General features: G+C 41.3%; 1 protein-coding gene across 1 annotated transcript; it reads left to right on the forward strand.

Moving 5' to 3' along the window:
- The first annotated feature begins 3,777 nt into the window (after positions 1-3,777).
- LOC128564577 (olfactory receptor 4C6-like) lies at positions 3,778-4,686 on the forward strand. Its single transcript, XM_053560029.1, has one exon. It carries the CDS (start codon positions 3,778-3,780, stop codon positions 4,684-4,686), a length of 909 nt encoding a protein of 302 aa, XP_053416004.1.
- Positions 4,687-12,601: the final 7,915 nt, after the last annotated feature.

Raw genomic sequence — 12,601 nt, forward strand, 5'->3', positions numbered from 1 at the left:
AGTTTCCTTCCAGTTGATAAGTATCTTGGATTGAAATTCAATAGATTGGTGCCCATTGAATCTTTATTCATTTACCGGGAACTTGGAGAGGTGTTAAAGATGTTAACAGTCATTAAACATCTCCCAGGAGAAATAAGAGAAACATGTCATAAATGTGAAATAATGATATACACATACATAAAAATGAGTTCTGAGTAGGTAGTATAAGTGTTAGGCTGGTGAAGTTGAAGGTGACCATCGGGAAGGACTGTTTGATTGAAGGCCTAGACCAGTGTTTTTCAGCCTCTTTTATCTCCCGGAACACTTGAACCTTTAGTTTAACTTCCATGGCACACATAATTATGTTGACCAAAATAAGGGTAAAAACAACAGAATATATTTACTGTGTTTTGGAATTCTTTTGAAAATAATTTAATTAATGATCATTAAAACTTTTGCCACATACCTAAGATCTCATGGCACACCTGTTGAAAATCACTGGCATAGACAGAAGAGGTAAGCCCAGAGCTTATATAGACTTATAACGTGATCACAAAAAAAAAAATAAAATATATGATTGCTGCTTTTCCAAGATTTATGAGTGTTTTTCCTCCTTTGATTCTCACTTGTCCTGTGAGCAAGGAGGTGAAAGTATCAGGGGATATAAAGTGTAACAGTTCATAGACTCTGAATTGGAGTCAATCATCAGCTTGCAAACAACTTTGAGGAAATTCCACAATTTCTCTAAGCTTCAGTTTCTTCTTTGAAAAATCCAGACGATCATGATATTTACTTCATATGGCTCTTCTTGATGATTAAACATGAAAAATCCCTTTCATCATTGCCCATACTAAGCAATACAAACATGGTAGCTATTGTTTCTCATTTACTAATTGCTCTGCTGCAGAAATCAAGGCTTTGAGTGGTTAGAATTAAAAAGCTGGGACCTATGGCCAAGCCTTGGAGGTAGGTTTGCAGTACCTGTATTTGGTGACATTTGCTGGGAGCAGAAAAACTAGAGGTTGGTATGTCATGAAGCATGATTGTGGAGCAAAGTGAGGAGCAGAGAGAAATGAAGTCCAATCAGTAACGTAGCGCGTGATGGGAGTGGAATGTCAAAGTAGCAAAGTTCAGTTCTCCTCGTAGGGAGTCATTGTAGGTTCCAAGCCTTATGAGCAGACAAGGCACAGATTTTACCTGGAGCAAGTACTTTCAATTTTTTGGACCTTTTTACCCAGAGGAATAAAGAATGAATGGGAATGAGTGTGCTTGAGGTGGGCAGAGTCAGTCCTGCTGCTGCCCGTCTCATGAACTCTCTTTACACTGCAGATGAGTCATCGGGCTCAGAGATTGCCACAGCACATCCACATTTACAGCTCATATTATTGACATGACGCAACCCGGATTAAAACCCTCTTATTTCTTGACTCCCAAACTAGCGCTCTTTTTACTCAACAAGGGCTGTTGCAAGAAAGTGCTCAGTTCCTGGGCTGGAAGGGAGAGGAGAAGAAGTAATATCGGGCACTTCCACAGTCTAATGGGTTTGCTCTGCACTTTGTGTAAGGGATGGGTATGGAGAGGGTTATCAATAGCAAGAGGACCTCTCAGCATTCACAGAGTGTCTAATCCAGATATCAATGTACAGTTAGTCACAAATACAGTCCTCAAGTTGTGACTACTTACTTGTGAAGAGGGTATTTTAGTTTCTGTTCTGTGGAAAGGGTAAAGAATTTCAACAAAGGGTATTAATGTACAATTTTTTTGTTTGCACTCATTCTTTTAAGTGCTAAATGTGATGGTCTGGTCATGATGCTGAATAAATGTGTCTTATTTTAATGTGCTGTGTAAAATTAGTCTACTCTGAAGCCATTTTGGTAAACTTCACAAAGGTGAAGACAGAATTCCTTCAGGGTGATATCCGGTTCCAAGGGAGGGGAGAGAAGGGGAGGGGAAGAACGGGTGAAGGAAGGATAATTGGTGGGACCACATCTACTGTTCATCTTACAAGGGTACATGTGAAACTTACTAAATGTAGAACACAAATGTCTTAACACAATAACTAAGAAAATGCCAGGAAGGCTATGTTAATCAGTGTGATGAAAATATTTAAAATTATATATAAAACCAGCACATGGTACCCCATGATTACATCAATGTACACAGCTATGATTTAATAAAAAAAAAACTATAAAAAAAATTCATTTCCAAATTTCTTTGGTGGAGAAGGCATTGTCTTCAGAAGCCTCAGTGTAGTTGAACTGATTCTTACTGGTGTGACCTGAAGCTCACCATTAAAAGGGGTCATCCAAGAAAAATCATAGAATTTGTGGTTACAAAGATGATTATTGGCATATTCTATGCAAAATACCTACTGTGAATAAATGGTACCAGACAAATTACAGATAAAACTGAAGCTTATGTATTGAGAATTATCATGTCTAATTAATAAACAATTTAATTCTCTTGGAAAAAAAACTACCAGTGTAAAACTGTGCTTGTTGAAAAATTCATCAAGAAAGGAAGAGTTCCTAAGATCCTGAAGCCAGCTTGGCTTAAAAGTCCCCAGTAATATGAGACACAGTTCGTTGCAGCTTTCCTTGTGAGCACAGTAGTAATAACATAACCTCTTCTTAGTAATCACATAACCTCTTCTTCCCTTCTCCTGCAATGGAACATAGGAGGTAAGAATTTGAGCTCTGTGATCAAAGCACCAGCTCCGTATCAAAATAATTATATACTATTATGCAAGGGATTTAACTTCCAAGGCCTCAGTTTCTCTTTAGAATGGGAATATACAGGCACCTACCTCATATGGCATCCTGAGATTCAATTAAGGTAATGCATCTAATGGACTTGGCACAGGGCCCAGCCACACTGGTAGTCAACCTACAAGCTCATTGTTTAATTGTTGTCATTATTATACTCATAAACCTTTGCTCTGTTTAAGGGAGAGGGGAAGCGGAAAGGAATGACTTGAGCTGATCTAGTTCAATTCGGTTGTATTGGAGATCTGGATTTCTATTGGACCATCATGGTTTCTAATTTTCATCATTGAACAAAATATTAGTCAAAGATTATATAAATTACTATTTTAGGTCTATGATGATCATTCAAAATTTACAAATAAAGCACAAAATTACAAAAGAATCACCTTATTTTTTGACAAAGGACATGGGAAGAATAACCTACCATACCAGTTTCTTTTAAAGCAGAATAATAATTGTAATGCATTTAGCACAGTGATGGTGAATGATAAGCTCACAGCATAATTGCTGGAGAAGCATGCTGATGTCCAAAGGGCACTGATTCTATTGTCAGATTATATAATCCCATGTTAGCTGCACATGTAACTAGATATACAATCTTGGATGTTTCCTAAACTTTATGAACGTCATTTCTTTCATCTGTAAAATAAATGAAATAATGGGATTATTCTACTCCTTGTAATGAGGAATTGCCTCCAATATGAGTTAGGCACTCAAACATCTTGCCATTGAAAATAACAATCATAAAGTTAGGAGAAAGAGAGAGAGAGAAACATTTCATATGGAAGAATAATTTACAAGAGAGGAAATAAGACTTGAGGTATACTTGTATAATGAAATACCTATCTATTCAATTCTTTATTTAGCATGTTCTTAAGAGCCAAATGCTTGGATGGCAATTAAATGAGTAAAAGACAACAGCTTCCCCAATGTCCAGGAAACACACGAAGCCAAGTAGTCACTAATTATAAATCATACATTGTCTTTTTATAAGATTCTAATCTCAGCCAAAACTCCTATTGGCACCTGAGGAATGGAAAATCAAAACAACGTGACCAAATTCGTTCTTCTGGGCCTTACAGAGAACCCTGAGCTGCGGAAAGTATTTTCTGCCATGTTTCTCATCATGTACGTGACCACAGTGCTGGGAAATCTAACCATCATGGTAACCATAATCACAAGTCAGAGTCTGAGATCACCTATGTATTTTTTTCTTACCTTCTTGTCCCTTTCGGATGTCATCTATTCTTCTGTCATCGCCCCCAAGTTGATTGTGGACTCCCTGTCTGAGGGCACAACCATCTCCCTGGAAGGCTGCATGACCCAGGTCTTCGCAGAGCATTTCTTTGGTGGTGTGGGGATCATCCTTCTCATCGTGATGGCCTATGACCGCTACATGGCCATCTGTAGGCCCCTGCACTACACCAGCATCATGAGACCCAGGGTGTGCCACCTGATGGTGGGAGGGGCCTGGGTGGGGGGATTGATGCACGCAACAATACAGCTTCTGTTCATGTCCCAAATACCCTTCTGTGGTCCTAATATCATAGATCACTTTATATGTGATTTGTTTCAGTTGCTGACACTTGCCTGCATGAACACGCACATCCTGGGCCTCTTAGTCACCCTCAACAGTGGAGTGATGTGTACGGCCATCTTCCTTATCTTAATTGCCTCCTACACAGTCATCCTCTGTTCCCTGAAGTCTTACAGCTCTGAAGGGCAGCGCAAAGCCCTCTCTACTTGTGCCTCCCACCTCACAGTGGTCATCTTGTTCTTTGTACCCTGTATTTTTTTGTACATGAGGCCTGTGGTCACTTACTTCATAGACAAGGCAATGGTTGTATCTGGTTCAATCATCACACCCATGTTAAACCCCTTGATCTACACACTGAGGAACGCAGAGGTGAAAAATGCCATGAAGAAACTTTGGATGAAATGAGACTATGGTTGGCAAGTAGCCATCATGCTAAGGACATAATGTGTTTCCCCAAAGAAGAAATATTTCATTCATAAATATATGGGAACTGGACTTACCTGTTTTCTCCCACCAGGCAGAAGGGATTCCTTAAACTATGAACTCTGATGTACATTTCAGATCATCCACAGTGTAGAGATTATTGTGTCTCCTGCTTTATCTCTTCCCTTAGTTCTCACTGCATTATAATTGCCTTCTGTTGTCCTATGATGCTGGATATTATCAAAAGCTTTTCTGCATCAATTGAAAGAATCATATGGTCTTTATTTTTAAGTTTGTTTATGTGTTGAATTACATTTATAGATTTACGTATATTGAACCAGCCTTGAGATCCTGGGATAAAACCAACTTCGTCATGATGTATAATTTATTTGATGTGTTTGCTGGATTCTGTTTGTTAGGATCTTGTTGAATATTTTTGCATCTATATTCATTAGTGATATTGGTCTATAATTTTCTTTTCTTGTTGGGTCTTTTCCTGGTTTGGGGATCAAGGTGATGTTTGCTTCATAGAACGTGTTGGGTAGTCTTCCTTCTTTTTCTACCTTTTGGAACAGGTTGAGTAATATAGGTACTAATTCCTCTTTAAAGGTTTGATAGAATTCAGATGTGAAACCATCTGGTCCCGGGCTTTTCTTTTTAGGGAGGTTTTGTATGGTTGATGCTATTTCCGAACTTGATATGGGCCTGTTCAACATTTCCACTTGATTCTGGCTAAGTCTTGGAAGGTGACGTGCTTCCAAGTATTGGTCAATTTCCTTCAGATTTTCCTATTTCTGAGAATAAAGTTTCTTGTAATATTCATTAAGGATTTTTTGGATTTCTGAGGAGTCTGTTCTTATTTCATCTTTGTTGTTTCTGATTGATGAGATTAGAGATTTTACTCTTTTTTTCCTGATTAGGTTGGCCAAAGGTTTATCTATTTTATTGACCTTTTCGAAAAACCAGCTTTTTGATTTATTGATCTGTTGTATTATTCTTTTGTTTTCAATTTCATTTAATTCTGCTCTAATTTTGGTTATTTCTTTTCTTCTACTGGGTTTGGGGTTGGAATGTTCTTCCTTTTCCAATTGCTTGAGATGTCCCATTAAGTTGTTAACTTCCTCTCTTTCCATTCTCTTGAGGAAGGCTTGCAGTGCTATAAATTTCCCTCTTAGAACTGCCTTTGCGGTGTCCCAGAGGGTCTGATAGTTCGTGTCTTCATTGTTGTTTTGTTCCAAAAAATTGGAGATTTCTTTCTTAATCTCATCTCGTACCCAGCTATCATTCAGCATAAGGTTATTTAACTTCCATGTTTTTGTATGAGTATGCAGATTCCTATTGTTACTCAGCTCAAGTTTTATTCCATGGTGGTCCAAGGTGATGCATGGAATAATTTCTATTCCTTTAAATTTACTGAGGTTAGACTTGTGACCTAAGATGTGATTGATTTTGGTGTAAGTTCCATGGGCTGATGAGAAGTATGTGTATTCAGTTTTGTTGGGATGAAATGTTCTGTAGATGTCTGCTAAATCCAAATGTTGGATGGTTAGGTTTAAATCTAAGATTTCTTTGCTCAGCTTCTTGTTGGAGGATCGATCCAACACTGCCAAAGGAGTGTTGAAATCTCCCACGATTATGGAGCTGGAGGAAATCAAGTTGCTCATGTCTGTTAGAGTTTCTCTTATAAATTGATGTGCATTCTGGTTGGGGGCATAGATATTAATAATTGAGATCTCATCATGTTGAGTATTACCCTTAACAAATATGAAGTGACCATTCTTGTCCTTCCTTACTTTTATTGGTTTAAAGCCTATTGTAGCTGCAAATAAAATTGTAATACCTGCTTTTTTCTGATTACCATTTGCCTGAAATATGGATGACCATCCTTTCACCCTGAGTCTATATTTGTCTTTTAAGATGTGACTCTTGTATGCAACAGATATCTGGCCTGAGTTTTTGTATCCAGTCAGCTAACCTATGCCTCTTTAGAGGACAGTTTAAGCCATTCACATTAATGGAGAATATTGATAAGTCTGGTGAAGTTTTGGGTATCGAGTTTTTCAAAAGTCCAGTGGGCATTTTTAATCCTTTCGCCAGTGTGGAAATTGGAGTTTGATCGGAAGTTTCTGAGTGAGTTTACTTTTGTGGTATAGGATTGGGTTGGTCATTATGGAGGATAGGTCTGAGAATATCCTGAAGAGCTGGTTTGGTTATGGCAAATTTCTTCAACATATGAATGTCATTAAAGTATTTAATTTCTCCATCATAAATGAAACTCAGTTTAGCTGGATACAACATCCGGGGTTGAAAGTTATTTTGCTTTAAGAGATTAAAAGTCGGTGACCACCCTTTTCTGGCTTGAAAAGTTTCAGCACAAAGATCTGCAGTCATTCTAATATTCTTCCCTTTGAAGGTAATGGTTTTCTTTCTCCTGGCAGCTTTGAGGATTTTCTCCTTCATATTAACTTTAGTGAAGTTAATTATGATATGCCTGGGGGATGTCTTATTGGGGTTGAGTCGTGCTGGGGTTCTGAAGCTGTCTGCTATCTGAATTTCAGAATCTCTAGGCATGTCTGGAAAATTCTCTTTCATAATTTCATGCAGAAGGGCCTCTGTGCCCAGCGAGGCCACTTCATCTGTTTCTGGAACCCCTATGATTCGGATATTCGCCTTCTTTGAATTATCCCAGAGCTCTCGGAGAGAATGATCCGTTTTTGCTCTCCATTTCTCTTCCTCTTTGAGGGTTTTGGAGCGTTCAAAGGCTTTATCTTCGATGTCAGAAATCCTTTCTTCTGCTCCAGCTCCATTCTGTTGCTGAGGGATTCTACTGTATTTTTCATATCTTTGAGGGCTGCAAATTCTTGCTTCAGTGTGTCTAAGTCTTTGGTGGTTTTGTCTTTAAATTCGTTAAGTTCTTGAGACAACTTTTGAATTTCTCCTCGAATTCCTAATTCCACTTTGTTAATCTTGTCTGCAATCCAAATTCTGAATTCGATTTCTGACATCTCAGTCAGTTGTTTATGAATGGGATCATCAATGGCATCTGCCATATCTTTCCTTGGGGGTGTTGATCTATTCTGGTTATTCATGTTACCAGAGTTTTTCCACTGATTCCGCCCCATGGTTGTTTTACTCCCTCTGATTTTTTTCCCCTGGGGCTTTGTCGAGGGCCTATACAGTGTTGTGGCCTGAGAACCTGGGGCCCTGTCTGGTGTGGTGGGGCTAAGAGGTTCTGTCTTGTTTTCAGCTGGTTTCTGTTCCACCCTAGTGAAACAGATACTTTGAATTGAAGTCTCAGCTGTGGAGAAATATCAGCAATTAAGTCACCCCGCCTCCCACCAGCAAACAATTGGAAAAGAAAAATCAAACCTTCCTACCACCGTGCACCCAGGGCACCACCTGATTTGTCCTCAGGAGATTGGTTCAGTTCAAAAAGGTCCAAATCAATTGTCTCAGTCTTCACCTGTCTCGGGTGAGAGAGTTTAAGAGGTCTTTGGGAACTGGATCACAGGGGTCTGGTGACTATTCTGGTGTGGCTTGCTCCAGTGCTACATGCAGTCAGGAGAAGCCACCCAGCCAATAAATCAGTCTGGGAAGGTTGCTGCCTCCTTCCCCACCTTGCACCACTTCACATCCAGTCCCTGATAGCCCTGCAGTTGGCTGATCCTGTTGCCTGTAGTGAATCGGTTCTCCAAGAGTTTGTACCTACCTGAATCACAAGGAAGTCTGCCAGATCGCTGCGCTCTGCCTCTCTCCAGCAGGAGGAGGTGAGGCCTGACAACCTCGGGCGCTTGATGAAGGTTGAGGGGTTTTCACTCAGGTCCAGTCTCGCCCCTGATTAATGTTACTGACAGAACAGAACAGAACAACTCTGCGGTTCCCCTGCAGAAGAGAAGCTGAATTGGGCTCCAAATCAGCTTGTCTTTGCTCTTGTATTGTCTATAGGCTGACGATCCCCTGAGGGCCAGGTGCATCTTAGGTTTAGTAAAGCGGACCTCTGGGTCAGCCCCACCCTGGGAGTTTCCCTGTTTTGCAAGTTGGTGTTGCCTCAGGCAAACTCAGAGTCTCTGGTTGCCCAGGGAGACAGGGGGTGTGGCTTCAGAATATTCGGTATTGAGCCATATTGCTAGCAAAAGAGGGCTGCTACTTTATGGCTCAGGCAATGGCCACTCCCGTGTAGCTCCCCTCCGGCCAACCATCCTCTCTCCACTCCCATACCCCAGAGTCTGCACCAACAGGCTGCAGCCCAGCACTGTCTACACCCCTCAAGCAATCGCCCAAGAATCTGGACCCCTGGGGGACAGGCCTCCAGACCTTTTAGCAATAGCAGAGGGGAGTGCGGGGAGGGCTGGGAGCCTGGGGTTGTGGGCAGAGAACACACAGAGCTTCACACAGTCTTATGCCTGGCTGTATTGTCACCAAAAGACGGCTGTTGCACTGTGCCTCAGGGAATTGCCACTCCGGTGCAGTCCCCTCTCTGCCCACCGACTGGAACTGGCCTCCAGACCCCAGTGTGAGAGAAGGGGAGTGCTGGGAGCTCCGAATTCCAGGTAGAGACCATATACAGTTTATACAGTTTTATGCCTGGCAGGAGGACTCCGTGGCACCCTAGTGGGGGAGGTAGGTCTAGTTTTTAGAAGGTCTCTCCTGTGGAGTGTAGTGGGAGGATCTTTGAACTCTGACCGGTTGTTTGAGGGGCACTCTGAGCTGTTCTCATGGGGGAGGGGACTCCCGTCCACTTGGTGATGGATTTTGTACCTTTTGTTTATATCCTTGTGGTTGCAGCTCGCCTCAGTGGGGTTGACGTGCGTTCTACAACCTTCTCTCTTAGTGCAGCTCAAATCCACCAGGTTACTTGCTGAATTTTTTTCCTCTAACTCTCCTTCTGGACTGGAGCCTCTGTGGAAAGCTGGCTTCAGTCAGCTGTCTTGTCTCCTCCCAGTGTCAGGTTTTTGAAGGTCCAGTGGATATTTTCAATCCTTTCCACTGTGGAAGTTATATTTTGTTCAACCATTTCTGAGTGAGTTTACTTTGGTGTGAGAGCATTGTGCTGGTCATTGTGGAGGATGGGTCTGATAATATCCTGGAGAGCTGGTTTAGTTATGGAAAATTTCTTCAACATGTGTATGTCATTAAAGTATTTGATTTCACCACCACAAATGAAACTCAGTTTAACTGAATATAGGATCCTGCGCTGAAAGTTGTTTTATTTTAGATTAAGGTCAATGACCATCCTCTACTGGCTTAAAACATTTCAGCTGAGAGATCTGCAGTCATTCTGATATTTCTGCCTCTGTAGGTGATGCTTTTCTTATGTCTGGCTGCTTGCAGAATTTTTTCCTTCATCTTAACTTTGGCAAGTTAATCACAATGTGTCTAGGAGATCCTTTATTTGGATTGGGACTTCTTGGCATTCTGAAACAGTCTACTATCTGAATTTCTGTACCTCTTGTAATACTTGGGAAATTCTCCTCCATATTCTCTTGAAGTAGAGTGTCTGTGCCTTTAGGACCATCCTCTTCTCCTTCAGGAATTCCTGTAAGATGAATGTTTGATCTTTTGGAGCGATCCCATGACTCTCTCAGGGAATAATTAGTTTTTGTTGTGCTTCTTTGAGCATTTGTGAATGTTCAAAAGCTTTGTCTTCAATTTTAGAGATCCTTTCTTCTCCCTGGTCAAGTCTAATTCTGAGGGATTCCACTGTATTGTGGAGCTCCTCGCATAACTTTTTCATTTCCTTGAGCTCTGCTATGTCTTTTCTCATTGCATCCATATCTTTGGTGACTTTGTCTTTGAATTCATTAATTCTTGAGAAAAATTTATAACTACTCTTTGGATTTCAATTTCTAACTTTTCTTCCATTCTATTCATCTTATTTGCCATCCATATTCCGAATTCGATTTCTGACACATCAGCCATTTGTGTATACATGGCATCTTCAGTTGTATCTCCTTTGTCATTCCTTGAAGGGGTTGATCTACTCTGGTTATTCTTGTTGCCAGAGTTCTTCCACTGGTTCCATACCATGTTTATTTTCCACCACTTGGTTATTAGAACTGGTAGGGTGAGATTGAATTGGGGTTCCTAGGTAGTAGAGATAATCAGCCCCTGACCAAAGGGCTAGGCCTTGTAACTGTGGCTTATCCCCTGCAACATTACAAAGGCCCCTTTCAGAGTTTGGGCCAGAGACTCTATGGACCTACTTGGTGAGACAGCACAAGCTGGCTCTGTTTTGATATCAGCCAACCTCTACCCTATCCTAAGAAGCCATGGTATTAGGTTTAAATCTTGGCTGTGGAGCGATACAGACAGCTGCAGCACTCTGCCACCACCCTTCAGAACTTTGAAGGTTACAGAACTTTGAAGGTTAACCTCAGAGAGTCTCTGGATAGACAGCCTCAGATATGAGTTCCAATCAAATTGTCTCAGGCAATACAAACCCTATTCAACAGAGAGGATCCAAGGATCTCCAATAGCACAACTGGAGCCAGGGGTCCATGCCCTCGCCCGCCACACTCACTCCACACTGGTAGCCGCTTCTCTGCTCACTGGCCCAGTTGGAACCAGGGACCATGCCCAAGCCTGCCAGTTTCAGTCCATATCCAGCAAGCTTGCCAACTCTGTTCGATTCAGGGGACCACGCCCCAGCCAGCCAGTGTGAGTCCACACCCAGCAACCTTCTTCTGACTGGCCCAGTTGGAGTTATGGGACCATGCCCTTGCCCTCAGGTCTCGGTTCACACCTGGCAAGTGTATGCTCACCAGCCCAGCTGGGGCCAGGGAACTGTCACATCCACCAAACTCAGTCCACACTAGGCAATTACTCTCCCACTTGTGGGCCCTTTCAGAGCTGGGGGGTCTGCACCCCCTCTCACCAGACACAGTCCAAACAGAAGGTCAACACCACCATTGTCCAGGCAAAGTCAGAACCAGGTGACAGCTCCTCCTCCTCCTGTAGAGTGTCCTTTTCTTCCCATGCCCTCTTTCTTCCCCAGTTGTCACTGATACTGGCTCGGTGTTCAGCATCCCACACTATGCCCAGATGTCTCAGGAAAAGAGCAAATACTTTGAGCTCTGTAGCGGGCAGAACTTCCACCTCAGTTTGAGTGCCATGGCATCATAGCTCACAGCGATCACAGACTTCTTGGCTCAAGTGATCCTCTTGCCTGAGCCTACCAAATATGTGGAACTACAGGCACCCACTGAAATACCCAGCTATTTTTCTCATAGACACAGAGTCTTGCTCTTGTTCAGACTTGCTCTTGAACTCCTGTGCTCAAGCAATCTGCCTGTCTTGGCCTCCCAGAGTGCTAGGATTATAAGCGTGAGCCACTGCACCCAGCTTCTTTAATTATTTACAAGATATAATCTCTTCTAAGATTCTGGTACCAATAATTCTTAGTGAGTACTCATCTTGCCCAGCTGCCTTACTTTAAAAAAGAAAAAAAGATATATCAACTTTTCTTTACTCTGTCATTTCAACAAATAAACCTTAAGTCGCATCCTTCTCTCTCCACACAATTATGATGGCTTTTTTGTGTCTGTTGCTTATAAAATATTTTTGAGTCCAAAAAATCATGTTGTTCCAAAGCTAGTAGTTCATTCAGATTTTGTCCTGTAGAAACAATCAACTTATAAAAACTGGGTTATAAATTTTTTCTGTTCCTTTCTTACAGTGTTCTTATATGACCAGTATAGTCATAAGATATATAGAAATATATTTTTAAATTATTTTAATTAATTTGTAATCATGATTCCTGGAGCTCAGAAAGATGGAAATAATCTATCACCCACCTTTTATAAGACTCTGTAAATTATAATCATCTGTCCAACCCTTTCTAAATCAACCACACATATAATACCAAAAAAAAAAAATGTTCATTATGCAATCCAGAGGG

The sequence above is a fragment of the Nycticebus coucang genome, chromosome 14, assembly GCF_027406575.1.
Source record: "Nycticebus coucang isolate mNycCou1 chromosome 14, mNycCou1.pri, whole genome shotgun sequence".
Classification (NCBI taxonomy): domain Eukaryota; kingdom Metazoa; phylum Chordata; class Mammalia; order Primates; family Lorisidae; genus Nycticebus; species Nycticebus coucang.

Bases quoted from the DNA above. Each gene is read 5' to 3' on its own strand.
- LOC128564577 (XM_053560029.1), top strand. From the start codon at position 3,778: ATGGAAAATCAAAACAACGTGACCAAATTCGTTCTTCTGGGCCTTACA.